The sequence below is a fragment of the Carassius gibelio genome, chromosome B7 (genome assembly GCF_023724105.1).
Source record: "Carassius gibelio isolate Cgi1373 ecotype wild population from Czech Republic chromosome B7, carGib1.2-hapl.c, whole genome shotgun sequence".
Classification (NCBI taxonomy): domain Eukaryota; kingdom Metazoa; phylum Chordata; class Actinopteri; order Cypriniformes; family Cyprinidae; genus Carassius; species Carassius gibelio.
In genome coordinates, this window is record NC_068402.1 from 5,963,416 (window position 1) to 5,982,806 (window position 19,391).

General features: G+C 39.5%; 3 protein-coding genes across 4 annotated transcripts; 1 reads left to right on the forward strand and 2 right to left on the reverse strand.

Moving 5' to 3' along the window:
- Positions 1-898: 898 nt before the first annotated feature.
- LOC127961942 (sal-like protein 1) lies at positions 899-10,369 on the reverse strand. 2 transcript variants are annotated; one of them, XM_052561260.1, is made up of 3 exons: positions 10,243-10,369; positions 2,193-5,332; positions 899-2,062 (listed from the first exon to the last, which is right to left on the reverse strand). In XM_052561260.1, exons 1-3 carry the CDS (start codon positions 10,259-10,261, stop codon positions 1,844-1,846), a joined length of 3,378 nt encoding a protein of 1,125 aa, XP_052417220.1. In that variant the 5' UTR covers positions 10,262-10,369; the 3' UTR covers positions 899-1,843. The 2 variants fall into 2 exon arrangements, with proteins under 2 accessions (XP_052417220.1, XP_052417219.1); XM_052561259.1 differs by lacking the exon at positions 10,243-10,369 and adding an exon at positions 7,800-8,504.
- On the forward strand, positions 9,821-13,607 carry LOC127961952 (E3 ubiquitin-protein ligase CCNB1IP1). The gene is made up of 5 exons (XM_052561272.1): positions 9,821-9,936; positions 10,216-10,519; positions 10,603-10,749; positions 12,980-13,136; positions 13,337-13,607. The coding sequence occupies exons 1-5, from the start codon at positions 9,911-9,913 to the stop codon at positions 13,489-13,491; spliced, it is 789 nt and encodes a 262-aa protein (XP_052417232.1). The 5' UTR covers positions 9,821-9,910; the 3' UTR covers positions 13,492-13,607.
- Positions 13,608-13,779: 172 nt separating this feature from the next.
- ttc5 (tetratricopeptide repeat domain 5) lies at positions 13,780-19,375 on the reverse strand. Its single transcript, XM_052561271.1, has 11 exons — positions 19,311-19,375; positions 18,791-18,918; positions 17,914-18,046; positions 17,537-17,748; positions 16,935-17,088; positions 16,355-16,446; positions 16,193-16,249; positions 15,901-16,047; positions 15,054-15,268; positions 14,815-14,959; positions 13,780-14,136 (listed from the first exon to the last, which is right to left on the reverse strand). The coding sequence occupies exons 2-11, from the start codon at positions 18,860-18,862 to the stop codon at positions 14,017-14,019; spliced, it is 1,347 nt and encodes a 448-aa protein (XP_052417231.1). The 5' UTR covers positions 18,863-18,918; positions 19,311-19,375; the 3' UTR covers positions 13,780-14,016.
- Positions 19,376-19,391: the final 16 nt, after the last annotated feature.

Sequence of the window (19,391 nt, forward strand, 5' to 3'; positions counted from 1 at the left end):
TTATGCCATTTTTTTTACTTTAAATGTTATCTATTTTATTATTGCGACTGTCAACTTCTAAATGGAAAGAAGCTTTACTTGATTTACATGATTTCATAAATTCATCTTTTAAAGACCTTTGACAACTGCTCTTTGTTTATATAACCATTAATCACATATTGCCTTATAAGGAACTAATTTTGTCATATTTGGCACTGTCTCCGTAAGATTTCCTTATTTTTGATTGAGACATGTCTTTATCCCTTCCTGAATGCATGTGGACAAACTTCTACCACATGCCTTGTTTCTGGCTCATTGTTCGTCTCCCTCTCAACCTCAAATTTTCTCTCCTTGGTTACAGGTTGTCATGGTTTCAAGGGCCCGGCAGAGGCAGGATTAGGAGCCATTTTAGGGACAGCTGGCCAGGTCGGCCTCCACCTCCCCTTTATCCCGCGCAGAGATGCTCTGGGGGGATGAGGGGGGACATTGTGCGAGGATTAGAGCTTCCTGTGTGTCAGCCACATTACAGGGGGGGGGGGGTGGACAGAGAGTGAAAGAGGCAAAGAATGAAAGAGAAAATGAAAGAGCGAGCATATGAAAGAGAGCATGACACAGAAAGCAAGAGGGTGTTTGAGGGGAGGGAGTGAAGTCTGTACAGCTGCACACTCAATCACATTACACAAGTGTGTGTGTGAATAAACACACACAGAGCCATCAACATGCACACCACCAATCTGGGAAACTAAAACATTAAAGGAAGCATACTTAAAAAAAAAAAAAGGGTGAATGAAGACAATTGCTGAAGAACAAAGTTCCTTATAGAACAACAAAAACAAAAATAGCTTAACAGGTGGCAGTTATGTGTTCCATGCAATTCAAATAATTCACATACATTTAAAAAACACAAATCTTGAGACATTCAGTCTGACTTTATTTCTCTTTTTGACAAGTTAGGACCACATTACATCCAATACAACACAAACGTTGTTAAGAGTTCAACAGGGCAAACAAAAGTTGCTTCAAACTTCAAGATTACAAAAATACTGAAAGCTTAAATCTTAATAAATTTTGAGCTGGTTTTGCTCATCTGCAGCAGTGTGAAAACTAATGTGATTTGCTGTTTTTCATAGTCAACAATAAAAAAAAAACCTTAAGACATACAAATCAGTGGGGATTTTAAATAAAGAAAGTTGAAGAACAGGCATTGTGCAGAAGGTAAATCTGACCCTCTCAGCAATTCTATCCCATCATCGTAGTCATAAACCTCCCTTGTCAATAAGAGTTTCAGCAGTCACAGATATAGTGCAGCTATTTAGAGAAACACCTACAAAGTACAGCAGCATGAAAGTAGATAAAAACAGGGTACATGAAACAAAATTGATATTTACATTAAGCTGCACATCTGTTGATCAATTTTGGTATGGTCCCTATAATCCTCTCTCATCTCACACATCAGGTCACTCCCTTTATTCCTAGATTTTGCTCGAAATTATATATAAAAAAAAATGTTTTACATGTATTTTTATGAGCATCCTGAAGTTCCAAATTGATTTCTGAAATTGCACTTAAGACACACAATTAATTTGCTTGTCATTTGTTAAACACAAATATTATTTTCAAGATCCAATTTCTGTGCATCCTGATATTTGAAATCGAAAGACCAAGTCTTTATCAATATGATTTAATTGTCTTCATGAAAAGGCACTACTATTACATATGGACTGATATACTAATATTCTACAATATCAAACAATTAAAAAAAAACTACTCCTTACCACAAAAAAAGTTTAACAAAAAAAAAAAAAAAGTTCTCATAGTAATTAGTAAACAAGAATAGTGCTAAAACCTAACTAATCACATTCTTTTAAGCAGTGTCTTCAGGTCTGTCTTCAGTAGTAGACACCGGATGCTCGGTCAAGGACAATTTATTAGTACTTTTCTCTGACATGCTTTTAGCATCCTCTCTTCTCAGTTTTTGATGGGTCAACTCCTCTGCACACTCCACAACTTTTCCCTCAGAGGACTGTGAGGATACAGTACTGGCCAACTGATTCAAACCTCCGCTGTGGATTTTCATATGCCCCTGTTGAAACACACAGAAGTCTTGTTTCTCACACAAACATGATATCACAGGTTGTTCATGAATATTCAGTTGATATTAATGTCATCTAACATTCCATCTTTTTTTCAATATAGCACATTAATCTATGTACCTTCAATCCGCTGCGGCTAGCATACTCTTTTCCACACTCTGTGCAGCTGTAGGGTTTCTCTGAGCGTTGTGGTTGTGGAGGGGCTACAGGGGTCTCTGATGATGTCACTTCAGTCTTTTCTCTTTCTTTCCTTTGATCCTCTATTTCTGACACTTTTGCATCCTCAGCATTCCCCTTCTGCTCTACGGCTCTGTCTGAAATGTGCAAAGAAGCGTTCTCTGTAGCTTGGTGAGAGTCACCATCATTGGGCTCCAGAACCTGGTCGATTCCATTCACATGAAGCATTGTCTGCTCGCTGCTTTGGTCTGACTTTGACTCAGTGGACAACCCTGGGCTGGAGGGTGGAGTGAGGGCAGGTGACAGATTGAGAGCGTCAGCGTTTAAACTAGCTTTTGGCCCGCTAATCACTGTTTGATGTGAAGCTCCATTTTGCCATTTTTTATCAAATAAGGTGTCCTGGGAGTTGGTCCGGGTACAGAGAGATAAAGGCATGTCTTCATCCTCTTCTGCAGAGCCATTGACAACCTGAGGTTTGCTCTGAAGGACTGTGCCATAATGATTCTCATCTGAATTGTCAGGTGGACTGTTTTCACCTGATGGACACTCCTTTTCCAGGGTGACATTTGGACTAGCCTCAGGTGTGTTTTCATAACGATCTTGATCTAACTCCGTGAGCTGATTTGCATCAGCTGATGCAGTATCTCTTAGGCTAGCACCAGACTCCAATAAGCTGGCAGAGGAAGACATGCTCATATTTAGAGGAAAAGACTGAAGATTTTTGGGCAAAGAAACGCCATCAATTTGACCAGGGTCTTCCTCTGACTGCAGGTCCCCATTACTTTCCGGGGGCAAATGGCCCCCCAAATGCATCCGAATGTGATGCTGCAGCACCACAGCATTGGTAAACTTGCGCTGACAGAGCGGGCATGAATTCTGGCCACGTGCATTGGCTGGACGTGCTCTGTGTGTGGCCAGATGAGCCCTTAGGCTTCCCTTTGTGGAGAAGGAGCGGCCACAGAGTTTGCAGGGGAATGGACGTTCACCTAAGTGAGTGGCCTGGTGGAGACGTAATGCCCTTGGGCAGCTGAGGACACGGAGGCATACCCCGCACTGATTAGGAACCAAAGAGGAGGCATTTGACCCTTGGAGCTCTTGGCTGGCCAGCTCACCACTGGGATTCAGGTTCAGCCCTAAGGCCGCCATCATCTCCCTCCTGTAAGCTGATATAACATTAGCATTGGAGGTTGTGGATATGTCATTAGTCTGAGCCTGGCCTTCACTGGTGCTTTTTGGGAAGGGCTGCTTCTCTAACTTCTGTGCCAGTCTCTGCAGCTTGGAGGTGTCGGAGGTGGCGGAGGATGAGGATGGAGAGGAAGAGGGAGGAGTGGAGTTTTGAGGTTTGGGGTATGAGGAGAAAGGGAAGGTAAGTGGGAGGTGTGGGGATGGGAGGTGAGGAGGGCGAAGAAGGGCAAGGCTAGGATGGTGGGCGGAGTGGCCTGATGGGAAGAGAATCTTCGGAAGGTGTGCCAGCTGGGAATATGGAGAACCAGGATGTAAAGTGGAGTGTGGCGGTGTATTCTCATCAAACCTCTGCTGCTTTGCACCTTTGAATTGGCTAGTCATTGCAGAGGAAGTTATAGATGGAGATGACGACTGCACACTAGTGGAAACAGAGGCTGCCGCTGCAGCTGAGGCACGGTTTAGCTGTAGCAAAGAGTGGGCAGTGGAAAGGAGCGCCAGATCAACACTGGGTGGTAACGGAAGGGAGGAGGGAGACGGATGAGATGACCCAGACAGGAAACCAAGAGCTAAACTTTCTGGCACACCTACACTACCTTTAACCCCAAAAGGCTCCTCATCCTCCGCTCTACGTTTTCTGCGCCTCTGTGATGGCCCTGAGGCAGATCCTGGTTGGCACTGCTCAGATAAAGCAGGTGGCAAGAGAGAGAGCGACAGCTCAGGATTTTGCTCACGGTGACGGAGGAAGTGGGCTTTGAGGTTGCCACGGGTTGTGAAGCGACTGAGGCAGACCGGACATTGGTATGGACGCTCACCGGTGTGGGATCTCAGATGGATCTGTAATGAGGAGTCACTGCTTAGAACCTTTCCACAGAACCTGCACACGTGCTGCTGGCGGCCTGAAGAGGAGCTGGATGATCCGTTTGACGTACTAACAGTAGAACTGAGAGATAGCTGGTCCTGGGAGAGGCTGACCGTGGGCAAGGGAGGAGTTGGGAAATTCATGCCATTGCCATGACTGATGGAGGTGTTGGGAGACTTTTCATTGAGGTAACGAGGTGGAAGTCCTAGCGTTAGAGAGAGAGGGTGCACAGAGGCTGAAGAGGTGACTAAGGATGAGGAAGATGTTGAAGATGCAGTTGTGGAATAAGGAGCTCTGGTTCCATTTGTGTGAAATCTGTTGGGCTTGGATGTAGGAGCTTGGGACACTAAAGAAGCACCAGTATTAGGTGGGGAGCTAGAGCCGGCATCACTCTGTTGACCCTCCCCAGATCCCTGAGGTGCATCTTGGGTACTGACCATACCACCTAGGCGCAGCACCTGCCTGCAGATTTCTTCTGTAATCTGCATTTGGTGAATCTGTCTTTGCTGCAGGACCCTAAGCTCCTCTAACAGTACAGCGAGGGTCGGAGGCACCTGGAGTTGCTCTGAAGGTGATGAAGGAGTTTGGTGGATGGGACTAGGACTTCCTTGATGAGGTGGGGCACCCAGCGACGATGAAGAGGATAAAGATGAGGAAGAGGAGGTAGTGGTGGTTGCAGAAATACCCATTGGCGGGGACGTCACAGTTGAGTGGGGATGATGAGATGAAATATGAGTGGATTTCTGCTGGCTAGGGGGAGGAGAGTGGGTTTGGGATGAAAGGGAAGGATGTGGGAAATCCGGAGAGAGAGACGAGTGTGCATTAGGCAGAGATGTAGAATATGAGGCAATGTGATTTGGCCAGTGGGGAGGAGATGAGCTCTCATTGGGGAGTGAGGGAGCATGAAGGCCACCAGGAGATGATCTTGGGGCCAAAGGAGGCTGACAGTCCCGAAGGGATGTAGGAGAGGAGGATGCAGATGACGAGGTAACTTCAGAGGCGAGAGAGGTGGATGGAGATTTCACTGGAAGCTGGTCATCTGGAAAATACAGAAAATAATAATCAGTTTTTCAAGTATTTAGCATTTATTTTTTAGACAATGACAAATATTTGAAAACATAATACTGTTATGACATTGTTTCATTATTTTATAAATCAATTTATATATTAGTTGTTGTAAAAAGCCTTCCTATTAAGGCCAGCTCCTTTGTCAAGCTTTATTTCACTAAAACACTGAATACCACTTGTCATTCCCCATCTTTAATGATCTTTCACCCTTAATTCACAACCTTTATATACCACACTCACGTCATATGTCCTCACTCTTGCCACAACTCTCTAACCACCTTGCAGCTATTGCAAAGCTTTTTAAGGCCAATTCACATCGCACAGACAAACGGCTACAAACAAGTTGGCTGTTGGATTTAGAATTTTATTAAAAATAAATGTCATGTTAACAATGCCTCACCAAACACCAACAAACTTTGAGTCAGAGATTCAAGTAACACCGTTTCTTCATCACCGGATGTGTCAGTTGTCACATCCAGTGTGGACAGCATCACTGATTATAATCTATACAACTTCTACTGTAGTTTGTCATGTCAAGTGTGCCACTCGCATCCAGTGTAAGTCTGATTAAGACAAAACTGATGATCCTGTAACCACAATCAAAATTGTACTGTTATTAATGCCTTTGCGTGTCATCCTTTGTCTGAAAAAAACAGTGAATAAAATGAAAGAGGCCATGGGTGAACCACGCTTTAAGTGAAATATGTGCATTATCATGGCAATGGTTCATGGCCAAGTCAGATGTCAGAGTTTGTTGTATTTTATTGGAAAATAATTTCACACTGCTCAGACGTTCCACGACCCAGCAAACGCTGATTAAGCATGTTCATTTGGGTGAAAACAAACTCCAACCAACGCCAACAGGGGTAACACACTGATAAAACAAACTCCAACAGACTAGTTTGTTGGTATTTGTTGCCGTTTGTCTGTGCAGTGTCAATTGGCCTTTAGAGGACAATAGATATCACCACAACAGCCCATAACCCCTCTTAACCCAACCCTCTGTCCATCAACTACATCTTTCATCTCTCTATTCATCTCTCTATTCACCCTTCCCCCCTGACCCAACACAGGGTCAGAGGTCAGGGCATAGAAAGGGTTTTGGGCACTGTCCATGTGCTCTGATTGGCTAGATGACCTAACCTCATGAGCACTAAGGTCAAATTCTTTTAGAATCTTGAGCGCAGAAAAAGAACTAGAAGAAGGGGGTTGGGAAAATAGTGGGTTGACTGACAGACAAACTTTTTCCATTCTCTTGCATACTGATGCATAAAATGACTGTACATGCTAGCTATTCGATTTCTATAGTTATTGGCAAGAACAGTTGGTAAGTTGTGAGGGGATATATATATATATATATATATATATATATATATATATGAATTCCCCCACCACTTACTACCTGTTCTTGCCAATAACTATAGAAATCAAATGACAAAGGTGCAGTATATTTTAGATTCCTTAACTAAATTTTTCTTCCATGCACACACGCAATGATGCATTCTTTCTCCTTTCTGTATTGTAACAGTGGAACCCCAACTGAGCAGAGGTACAAAGTGAATAGAGGCAAGGGAGTGGGAAGGGGGGAACACAGCGTGAACAGAAAAGAGGAGCACATGGAAACATGAGAGAGAGAATAAGGGAGAAGAGGAGAGAATAGAGTGAGAAGAGATTAATCTTTACCCAAACACCCCCTTCATCCCCTCCCCCTTGCCTGCACCTTATTCACACTGAATAGGAGACTCCTCTAAATGCACCCCCAGCAATCAAACTGACTATACTGCAAGTCTCTTGGAGGACTGACACCAGTGAAAAGCTAACGCAGTTATGGCCCCTGAGTGATTCATGTCAACATAATGACCGGCCATACGGCTGAACACCTTTAGACCAACCCTCTGGCCATATCTTCAAGAGCCTTTTTTCAATATAACACATTTGGCAGACATTTTAAGCGGGAAATGTCAGCAAACTACCTATTTAAAAAAAAAAAAAAACAGGTCATGGCAGTAATGTGAGCTGTGTGCTGCAACTTTTAAACAATGGCTCACTGAGTAGAGGGCCAAACGCACTAGTGCATTTTAACCTGTATCATAATTCTTTAAGTGTTAAAGTGTTCCAATTTTAAGCAATAAAGAAAAAGAAAAAACGATGGGCTATAAAATAATTTGGGGTAACAGGTGTTTTCGGTAAACCACAGTAGTCAACATTTTAAGTAGATCAAAACCTTTCATCAAAGTTGTCCTAAAACTTAAAACCAAAATGTGTTCTTGTTTTAGAAAATCTTTGATTAACTTTTTTAATCCACTTCAAATGCTAACTACTATATTATCAGTAATGCAAAACTTTTTAATTAACCAGTCGTAAAAAAAATAAAAAAAACATCACTATCAATTTTAGTCCAGGGTAACAAATAATTAACAAAGGAATGATTTCCTCACCTTGCGGCATCAAGCGCGTGCCCCCAGGGTCCGCGTTAACGAGCTGCTGGGGCCGTTTCTGTTTCCGGCGCGACATGATTCACGAGCAGCCGATGAGAGTCACGGGCATCAAACAACTTTGCAATACAAACTATAAAACTCGTTTTGAATAGCCTAGATAAACACCGAACTCCCTTGTTCGTTAATAATCCACCTTGCAGGATGCGTTAAGACAACATCGCCTTCTTCTGAAAGAGCTAGTTACAAATAAAATACAAATTAAAAAAAGAAATCGTGTGGGCTCTTGAAGCGGACCATAAAGTCGTCCGGTGTTGCTGTGTGAGATGGCGAGTGCGTGTGTGGCTGTTTTTCCTCAACAAGTCCCCTCTTTCTCAAACTTGTCCACTCTGCAGACCCCCTCCCCTCCTCCTCTCCTCTCCAAAGACACACTCACACAAAAATACAATCTCTCCTTGTTCGGACATTTGCATTTCAATGGCGCGGAACACCGTCTCTTTTTCTTTCTTTCTCCCTCTTTTTACGTTTCCCTTAATGCTAATAGCAGCTCTCTAGTAATTTAGACAACTGAGTTATATAGGCTATCAATACGAAACACTTTTTATATTTTCACATACGTTTGTAATGTATGCAAAAAGGGAGATTATACCCTCAAGATTCTGACATCTGTCTGTTTTAAACAACTTAATGACTACACTTCATTTATACGCCCATTGGGAGTAAAGACGCCTTTTCTATTGGCAGGTCTACTAAGATTTATGTGAAATCTAAATAGGTGACATCACAAATCATCTGATTCACGGGAAAAATAAATAAATAGACTAACTGTTATCAGGTCACCTAGAAAGGAAATATAAAACAGCTCAAGTATCGAAAGGCATAGTGGAAGATTACGCATGTATAAAGTTGACCAGATGTGAAAGTTGTGTATTTCAAAATGATGTGGAATCAAAAAATGATTATTTTAAGGGAGATGATGAGGAAGGTGAAGAGATGAGATAATACATCAGGCAGCTTGTAGTCTATAACTGTAAGGGCTGCTGGAGTAAAGACTCCCTGCGGGTCGCTCACTTTGTCGGTGCGTCCGAATATTCAGAGCTCTATTTAAAATGCATTGAATAGGAAGGGAATTTCCAACAATGGCGACCTGGACACAGTTGAGTGGGCATCTCTTTCTCTCTCTTCAACCCCAGGATCCATTGCCGCTCCGCACAATGCCCCCCTTTCACCCCCGCCTCTGTTCTCATACACCACGTGGAGGAGGGATGAAGTGAAAAGCCATTTTTAATTAGATGTATCAAAAACAAGCAGCCGACCTGCACAGTATCTCATATAAGGCCAAGCTATCCACTAGCCATAAGGCAGGATTTTTCTTTTGCATGAGTGTATTTGGCTTATTACCATAAAAAAGTATAATTTAAGATAAAAAAAACATTCAAAGTCACAACAATATTACACTGTACATTTAAAGCAAACCAATAATTGAAAAAAGAAAGAGACATAGAACCATATCATGGCCCACATGGATTTGCTGTATTGCTTCAGTTTTCTGCTTGTTAGAGTAGCCTACTTTTCAGTGTTGTCAGATTTGGTTTACTCTACATCAGGCTGGTTTTAATTAAATTGTGAAAATGTGCTCGGTTGGGTGGAGAGACTTTAAGTCTAATTGCAAAAGTTTGGGCATTATTCTAAACATTTGTGTTAGGAATTTGCATTGCTTAATTGTACAACTTAAATAAGTTCTCATACAATGAAATCAACCAGAATATTGATAGACTTGCATTATTTACTGCTGTTCGGAGGTGCCATTGTATAGTTCTGCTCAATTAAAATTAGTTTCCTGTTTCCTTAGACCTAACCACCACATATTTTGGTAAGTGCAACTTGCCTACTTGACCAGTGAACGTCGATTTTTTTTTCTTAAATTCGTCTTCCTCAAAGTACGTAAACATCATTTATGACATCATTTACAGAATGTTTGTGCCGAGTTACAAAAGTGTTATTTAAAGCGCATCATGGCGCCTCTGGAATGTTTGCGTTCGCTCATTCAGCAGCCAATCAGATGAGGCCAGTCAAAACTCGCGCGCCCGCGCCGCTCTGCCTGACTGTAAACAATGAACAACACACGAGCAAATTCTCGGTAAACTATCATGGGTTATAAAGCTACGTATTTCAGAAAAGTGATATATAGCCTATATAATTGTTTTACCTAGATATATATATATATATAGCCGCATAAATCTGATTTAGGATTTTGAAGAGCTTGAGAACTCGTTACTTTTCCCGCGCTGCTAACGTGGTAGTTTACACCTAAAGTGCACGCATAGCCTAACTTTTTATCGTTTTTCGTCGTGACTCAGCTTAAGCATTAAAACAATATACATATATAATGCTTTAAATTTCTGCCTCCTTCCATTAGAACAGCCATGTCTGCGTCTAAATTCACCTTGCTGTGTAATTCGCATAAATGCCGTGCAAAGCTGAGTGGGTTTGCGTGGGTCACGGCCTGCTCTCACGTCTTCTGCGATCAACACGGTTCAGAGGAGTTCAGCCGCTCTCCTGCCATCTGCCCCGCCTGCTCCTCCATGCTCTCGGGCAAACTGGACGTCTTCAGAACCGAGCTGGCACCATCAGAGCAATACAAGGCTATGGTTTTGGTTGGACTACAGCCTGAAACGGTTTTGGAAATCAGTCATAAAGCGCTAGACTTTTGGACCTACCAGGTTCGATGTCTGTGGAATCTGAGAGAGGTTGGGATTAATGCACCTTTCTTCAGATGTTTTAGTTTTGTTTGTGGTTATTTCAGGTAAATCAGGAGAGGATGCTGATGGAGTACAATCTGTCTAGGGCTGGAGGACACGTGATTCAGATGGAGAAGTGTATGATCCAGCAGAGCCAGAGCAAAGAGCTGGAATTAAATGCATTAAGAGGAGAGATTGCATCACTGAAAAAGGTCCCAAATATGTGCATGCCATCAGAACAGTGCCCACTCTCAATTTTTATACAGTAACAGTAATTCTTATACATCAAGTCAAAATAACTATTTAAAAAAAAACATAATAATGTAAATGCTATTGAAACTTTTGAAATGACAAATAAAAAAAAAAATGGAAAGACCATTTTTAAGACCAAAATTGTTAATCATATACAAATATTTGTGGTCTTTCAAGAAACCACCACTTATCCATTTCAACAAGTGTATGCCTTTAATTTATCAAGTGACTAAAAAGACTTTTATACGGTTATAAAATGTATTTAAAATATATTCGGTTCTTTTTAACTCTATTCATAAAAAAGATCTTAATGTATAATGGTTTGCACACAATATTAAGCAGCACAACTGTTTTAAAGATAATAATAAATGCTACCATTTGTTATAACATTACAACCTTAGCCATCACAGGACTTAATGTTTTAAATACATTTTAAAGAAGAAAAAAAAAATCACAATTTCACTGTATTAATAAAAAAAATGTGTGGTTACACTTGTTGGAGTGCCTCTAGCTCACACAATGAAAGATGTTTAAGACCATGAGAAAAACATTTAATCAAGTATGTCCAAGTACTTCATATATACAGTCATGGCCAAAAATATCTGCACCCTTGGTAAATATGATCAAAGGCAGATGTGGAAAAGTATCTGCATTGTTAATCCCTCTGATCTTTTATTTAAAAAATTCACAAAAATCTAACCTTTCATTGGATCATTAGAATTTAAAATGGGGGAAAATATCATTATGAAATAAATGTTTTTCTCTAATACGCATTGGCCACAATTAACGGCACCATTTTATTCAATGGTTTTTGAAACCTCCATTTGCCAGTTTAACAGCTCTGAGTTTTCTCCTATAATGCCTGATGAGGTTAGAGAACACATGATTAGAGATCAGAGACTATTCCTTAATCCAGAAACACTCCAGACCCTTTAGATTCCCCGCTCCATGTTGGTGCTTCTCCTCTTCAGTTCACCCCACTCACTTTCTATAGGGTTCAGAGGACTGGAATGGCCATAGCAGAAGCTTGGTTTTGTGCCCAGTGACCCATTTTTGTTGTCTTTGAGGTTTGTGTTTGGATTATTGTACGGCTGGAAGATCCAAACATGGCCCATTATAAGATTTCTAACAGAGTCAGTCCCTTTTTGATTTTTTTTTAATCTGTTGGTATTTGATAGAATCAGTGATGCCATGTATCTAAACAATATGTCCAGGAGAAATATAGGCCCACAACGTCAAAAACACAGCAGTATATTTCATTGCACACATGGGGTACTCTTTATCCCTGTGTGCACCAAACCTATCTTGAGTGTTTGCTGCTAAAAAGCTAATTTTTTTTTTTAGTTTCTTCTGACTATAGAAGCCAGTCCCATTTGATGTTCAAGTCATGTCTGATAACTTAATATGCCATGGGTTGTTTTTGGATGAGCTAGGAGAATTTTTCTTAAAACCCTCTCAAACAACTTGTGGTGATGTAGGTGCTGTTTGACGTTATATATATTTAAGGTTTTCTGACCCTGAGACTAATGGTCTATGAATGGTCTTTGGCCACTCACTCTCTTCCTCACTGTGCATTAGGAGGATATAGACACACGTCCTCTTCCAGGCAGATTTTTAACATTTTCTGTTGATTGGAACTCCCTTTATTATTGCCCTGATGATGGAAATGGGAATGTTCAATTTTCTTAAAGCCACTAATTTGTGAAGCTCAATTATCTTTTACTGCACATCAGAAATATATTCTTTGGTTTTTCTCATTGTGATGGATGATTAAGGGATTTTTGGCTTTGTTTTCCCTACTTAATTTATTTTATCAATGGCTGTATAATTTCATTTTCATAATCACCCTGGAGTGCTCAAAATTGTGATTATGAATGAGAATATACTTCAGATATATTGTACTCATAAGAATTTCTAGCGGTGCCAATAATTGTGTCCAACATGTATTTGAGAAAACTATACCCCCCCCCCCCATTTTAAATTATTATCCAATGAAAGGTTAGCTTTTTTGGTTTTTCAAATGGATTAAAAATGCAGATTAATTTTCACAGCCTTATTTGATCATATTTACCAAGGGTGCCAATATTTTTGGCCATGACTGTAGAAGCATGAAAATATATATATATATATATTTTTATTTCTTTAACAACGATCTTCAGTGTCCTCACTTTCAACTTTTTAATACTCTAGGTGCTGGAGGAATATAAGCGGAAGCACAATGAGGTTTTGGAGCGACTGAATGAACGAAATAGGCAATATCAGAAGCTGCAGGGACTTCTCGACTCACTACGGATGCACACGCTGGGAACGGGAGAGAAAGATCCCATTTCCCATCCTTTCACTACAGGTCAGGGGGGATAAAAAGCAAATGGGTGGAAACAAGTATAATGGTTCCTTATTTAAACAAATTATAGTAATTGTCTATTTTACCCTGCATAAGTAAAATCAGGTCAAGAGTTTTTATCCTACTGAGACCAAAATTGTTCAGATGTTATCAACTGTTGTAAAGAACAAAATATGAAAAATATTTGCAATTATTATCATCAGGCTTGGTCAAACAGCGCTCACCGCATAGCAGTCCTTCATTCCTGGAACCAGAAGGTGACCGGTTCTTCTCACTGGGATCAGAAAACACTAAAACTTTCTTCCAGTTCAGCACACCCACCCGAGACAGAGCCCAATCTTTTATCAAGAAAAACTAAGTTTAACATGAGTTTCACTACGATGCTTGTTTCTTTCACTTCTGAATTCAGATTTCAGTTCTAACTGCCAAATATAGTCGTTCCCGTTTAGTTCTCTATGTTCTTTCAATATTTATTGAAAAAGCTGTTACATAGTTAAAAAGTGTTATGTTGTAATATTCACAACACGTTTCCACTAATGTAAATGACTTTATTGTGGAAAATAACTCATAATTAAAATATGTGGGAAAACTCCATGTAAATGATGTTTATTAGCAGTAGGACCTGCCAAATTGATCAGAGTAGGACTGGGATTTATTCTTTTATTTTTTTTTCACAACCCAAATATGAAACAGACTGCAGGATAATCTTAACAATGATACCCATCAACAAACAAGAGGAAAGTTTAAAAAAAGGTAAATGAATGATGAAAAAAATATGTACAAAGAGTTTTCCTGTCGTCACAAACAGTAGCAGAACAGAATATATACAAACATGAAAAACACTACCCTCATTGATCTCAATGTACGTCCTCTCTCTGGGTTTTCATTCACTTTGTGGTTTGTAAGTAACAAAGGCTGCACTTTGGCTTTTCATCACCTGTTTTTTCCCATTGACTATAAGGAGCAAGGGAGAGTCCACACGTATACTTCGGAAGTCATATGACTGTAGGGAAAAGCAAAGAAAAAACATAAAACATTATATTTATTACACCTATTGTAGTGGGGGGGAAAATCACTACTGGGTTATAACTGTGGCAGATCACAGATAACAGCTACAAAACTTGTTTGTTTGCTTGATTGTTTAAATATGTACACTACTGTTCAAATTTTAGGGTCAATAAGTACATATATTTTTAAAGAATTTGGGTATGCATTAAATTGATCAAAATACTGTTCTTTTGAACTTTCTATTCACCAAAGAATCCTGAAAAATAAATAAAGTACCATGTTGTGACAAAATATTAGGCAGCACAACAGTTTTCAATATTGATAATAAGAAATGTATCTTCAGCACTAAATCAGCAAATTAGCATGATTTCTGAAAGATCATGTGACACTGAAAACTGGAGTAATTCATGCTAAGAATTCAGCTTTGCATCAAAGGAATAAATTACATTTTAAAACATTAAAAAAAGTTTATTTTAATTCGTAATAATGTGTCACAATATTTCTGTTTTTTTTTTACTGTATTTTTGATCAAATAAATGCAGCCTTGGTGAGCATAAGGGATTTCCTTTGAAAGCATTTTTTTGAAATCTTAATGACTGCCAAATTTGAAATGGTAGTGTAAGCAGCAGGGGTATAAAACTTTAAAGTATAATGAAATGTATTGTTTACAAACCTTATCTTTATGTGTTACGCTGTGCCGTTTAACCTGTGGTTCAGGAATGACTACAGTATCCCCTATTAAAACACCCCAGCTGTCTGCTGTATTATACACCATGACCACACAACAGCTCTCATCACTGTCCACCAAGCCAAATGTGCTGCAAGACAAAGACAAGAAAACCATTTTACAATACAATCAGCAACAGTAACCTAGTTTTGTTTATAAATATTTGCAGAGGTTTTTAAACTCACAAGGCCATACGGCCCTCTGAGGCCAGGCTGAAGACCACTTTTCCTAGCGCTGCCACCCCGCCGTTGTGGCCATGAGTGAGAGCGGATAAGGTGCGGGGTTCAAGGCTCCCCACGCGGCCCGAGGGAGATCGGAACTGAGGGGAGGAGCACGGGCCCAAAGCAGAGGTACTGAGTGAGGAGAGCATGTTACGAAGACGCCGCGCTTTGACTTTTCCCTGCAACACCGAGAGAGTGGGGTTAATGGGACTTCTTATGGACATAAAGAATCTCCTGGAAACAACCCAAAAACAACCTTTTCGATCAGATTTTACACAATCAACAGAACTAAACAAAGCTCTGCACTGCTATCAAATGTGTTTAGCCAATTATTTTTTTTCTTCAATAAAATAATCATATACACTGTAATAGCTTTGTTTCCAAATGCCCCCCAAAAAATCAAGATGTGTTAATTAATTTAACACACTTGTAAACACCAAACACCAGTACAATATGCAGATTTTGATCATCATTATCTACACCTGACAGCGACTGGCTGCCACCTACTATTTTCAATTGATGGTTTTGAGTAAGTTGAGTACATTTACTGTACATTTATGCATTTAGCAGGCACTTATCTAAAACGACTTGAGTGTATTCAGGCTATATATATATATATATATATATATATATATATATATATATTTTTTTTTTTTTTTTTTTTTTTTTCTCAGTATGCAAGTAAACATTCTCGGATGCTCTTGACACTTCTGTTGTCAATAGCTCAGCCCCCGTAGATATGAACTGAAAGTGCCTGTTCCACACCAGAATAAACCGTAAAAACTACAATATCGTTGTTCACTTCTCTCACCTTATTCTCTATTAACATTATAACCTGGTCTAGGTAATTTAGCAGCAGTTTTTCTCTCTCCCGCGCATCTTCCCAGCCAGGATCCAGAGCTGCAGCACGGCTGAATCCATCCAGAGCTGAACTGTACATCTCCTCATACTGGAACAACTGGTGACAGAAAGGAGTTTCTTAGGTCTGCTGTTTACCAGTTTAAAATATATGGATACGATGCTGGTTTTACTTTGACACACAATTGCTGGTGCACTCCCACCAGTTGGAAAAAGTGTGTTAAAGCAACTGATAGAATTGTTACCGTAGCTCTGTTGAAGTGGAGGTCAGGATTCATTGAGGATGCTTTGTCGATTTTCTCCTGTAAATATGCACAGATTAAACCACCCCTGAAAACCAGCTTTGGCTAATTAATAAACATAGGAATGTTTGGATGATACATGACCGAGACAGAGGAAATACTCACAGCCTGTGCATAGGCACTGAGGGCTTGTTGAGAGAGCTGTGGGTTTTGTCCACTGGTAAAATACATGGAGATATACGCGTTCCCTAAAATATCTGTCGGATCAAAGCAAAACAGTATACATTTTTTAATTCAAATTTTATTTTAATATACCAACATTATAAACTCTCTATTCAGAAATGCAGTTAGGAAACAAGCTGTGTTCTGAACGACAGCATGGACATCCATTGGAGTTCACTTCACTTGACAAACGCATTCATTAGAATTAAGTTTCACTTAAAAAGCATAGTTCACCTGAAATGGAAGAGTCAGTTATCATTTATTACCTTCATGTCGTTTAAAAACTGACTGACTCTCAGATGATACATTTTAAAGAATATTATAAATCAAAATATCTTCTTTTATGTTCTACAGAGCAGAGAAAGTCGTATAGCTTTGTAAAGACGTGAGGGTAATTAATTAATGACCTAAATTTTAAAATAGCGCAATACACTCAATTTTGATCCAAATACATTTTACAGGACATTCCACTAGGAACACACCTAATGTGTCCTTTCCTGCAATAGCCTTGTAATATACTCACACCACGAAGTCCCATCGGTGACATCGAGTTGCACGGCCTTCCTGGCCATCTCCACGCTCTCCAGAATGCGTTTGCTCTGCTCCTGTGGATCTCCTTCCGGTGGCAGCCGTCGCAGCACCATAGACAGGCTTCTCAGAGACACTTTGTTCTTACTCTGGATGAAGATAATACACCAAGAGTTCATCTGAGCAGTGCCATATCAAAAGAGACAGACATCCTAAAAGATACCGGGTCTCATTCACTATTATTTGCATGGATTTTTGTTTATATGTTATGTGTATTACTTGTTTGCACAACTTCTGACTAAAAATTCTGCTTACTTCATAATTTCCTCTCTGTTCAGCAAACACAATGCATTTTCAAATTGAGCTCTCAGCTGAACGCATGTAGCAAAAGCATGTGGCTTCCTCAAAACCAATTCAAACACTCACAAAAAAAACGTCTTTTGTACAGACCTACAGATGTTATACAGAGAAACCTAGCAGCTTGAGCTATATTGCATATTATAAATACAATTTAATCTTGGTTAAAGGCGATTATAATATTGATTATGCACATGTAATAAATGAGACCCATTGTTTTTGGCTGTAATAAAGACTCACCTGCTGTAGTGCACCTGTGAAGCAGGTCTTGGCCGCGGTCAGGTCTCCTTTTTTCCAGTACTGCTCTCCCAGTGTGTTCCAGCCTTCAACCAGACCTGGTTCCAGTTTAACAGCCCGGGACAGACACTCCTCTGCAGTCTGACTGAACCCCGGAGCCACGTTCAGACACCGACCCCGCTGCAGCAGGAACTGAGCGCTGTGTTTGTACAAATCTGTTGAAAGTATATGATTCATAAAAAAATACCAGTACTCTTGTGGCATTTTGAATGGTGCTGAGACAATAATAAAGGACTCTATCAACATATTTAGAAATGAACTGTCAGTATATAATTTTTTTTATACATTAACTTTTCTTTGCCATAAAAAGAAATCCCCACCTTCTTTTTCCTCCAGCCTCTTAAGTGTATTTGCCATTTCTTGAGCAACATCATTCTGTTTCCTACCAGCGTCTTCAACACTGTGCGTCTCAAAGTAACGGTCCCTAAAGGAGTAAAGATCATCTACCAGCTCCTGTGACAGAAACATGCTATTATTACACACCTACACATTTGACAAGAGATTCATTGCATTAAACCAATAGTTAATAAATTATTTTATCTTTTCATCACCCTGAAAAACACAAAAGGAGATCTTAGACAGACTGACAGTCCCAGACAGCACTGACTGGCATTGCAACCTTTTTATTAAAGTGAAAGCAAATGGTCTTTTTTTTTTTTTTCATTTGCATTTGCATAAAAGAAGAAAGTTAAAGAGATGCTGCTTTCTCTTTAACGTGGTCATAATTGTACCTAAATCTTCTATGAAAATGTCAGTAGTAAATAACAACGTAGTGAAAAAAACAACTAGTTATGAGAATAAAGTTATCATTATAGTGTCATAAAACAAAAGACGAAAGCTTCTTACACTGTTTAAAGAAGAACTACATATAATTAATTATAGTTTTACTGTACAAGAAGTGTATCGTGCAGTGAGAGGTAAATGATAGGTAAAACCAACATTACACCACATAATGGAAGGCACATTAGGTTAACACGATCAGGCTACACTGTGCAGAGTTTAATCAAAGATATCCAGATGCTACTTGCTGTAGAAACATGTTTGTTGTCCGTTGTTAACCTGCAGTGTATCAGCTGTTAAAGTGACAGGAGCTGCAGCAGCCATGTGTACATTATACACCGTCGACAACATCTGCGTGATGTATATTTATTTTTACCTCACCAAAAGACGGAAAGAAATGGAAGCGTGAGTCCAAACCTTTAACACTTGCAAGTCATCTTTGTGTGTTGTTTTCTGCTCCCCATCATCAACCTCGGCCATCTTTAACATGTAAAGCAGGACCCGAGCGAGCGTGATAAACACAGACGAGTGTGTTTGGGCGCCTCCTATTGGTCAGGAGACAAACTGTTTTGTTGTTGTTGTTATTTTTTGACCCCAACATCAACCTCGGCCATCTTTAACATGTAAAACACTAAATAAATAAATTAATAAATACTTTTTGACCGAAATATAACGTTTTAAATGTTAAACATATGAAACTATTTTGGACATTGGCAAATATTTAATACATTTTTTCTTGTATTATTTATATTCTAAAATATTGTACACAAGTTGTAATATTTTTTTGTATGCATCCAGCTCGAACCAACAAATAAATAAACACACATAAACGAAAAAAAATAAAATAAAATAATAATAATAATAATTATACATATATTTAATTATATATTTCAATTATTATTATTATTTTTCTATAGATAGATAGATAGATAAATACTTTTTCGCCGAAATGTAACGCTGACAAAAGTTCTTTTTTCAAAGAAGCTTCAAACTGCTAATGAAATCGGAAGTAAAAGTG

Excerpts from the sequence above, each read along its gene's own strand:
- LOC127961942 (XM_052561259.1), bottom strand. The coding sequence starts at position 7,875 with ATGTCGCGCCGGAAACAGAAACGGCCCCAGCAGCTCGTTAACGCGGAC. Across the intron at positions 5,333-7,799 it reads CACGCGCTTGATGCCGCAAG|ATGACCAGCTTCCAGTGAAA; the intron begins GTGAGGAAATCA and ends TGTATTTTCCAG. Across the intron at positions 2,063-2,192 it reads CTAGCCGCAGCGGATTGAAG|GGGCATATGAAAATCCACAG; the intron begins GTACATAGATTA and ends GTGTTTCAACAG.
- LOC127961952 (XM_052561272.1), top strand. The coding sequence starts at position 9,911 with ATGAACAACACACGAGCAAATTCTCG. Across the intron at positions 9,937-10,215 it reads AACACACGAGCAAATTCTCG|AACAGCCATGTCTGCGTCTA; the intron begins GTAAACTATCAT and ends TCCTTCCATTAG. Across the intron at positions 10,520-10,602 it reads TAGACTTTTGGACCTACCAG|GTAAATCAGGAGAGGATGCT; the intron begins GTTCGATGTCTG and ends TGGTTATTTCAG.
- ttc5 (XM_052561271.1), bottom strand. The coding sequence starts at position 18,862 with ATGTTAAAGATGGCCGAGGTTGATGATGGGGAGCAGAAAACAACACAC. Across the intron at positions 16,048-16,192 it reads TCCACTTCAACAGAGCTACG|TTGTTCCAGTATGAGGAGAT; the intron begins GTAACAATTCTA and ends TTCTGTCACCAG. Across the intron at positions 15,269-15,900 it reads TAATGTTAATAGAGAATAAG|GGAAAAGTCAAAGCGCGGCG; the intron begins GTGAGAGAAGTG and ends TCGGTGTTGCAG.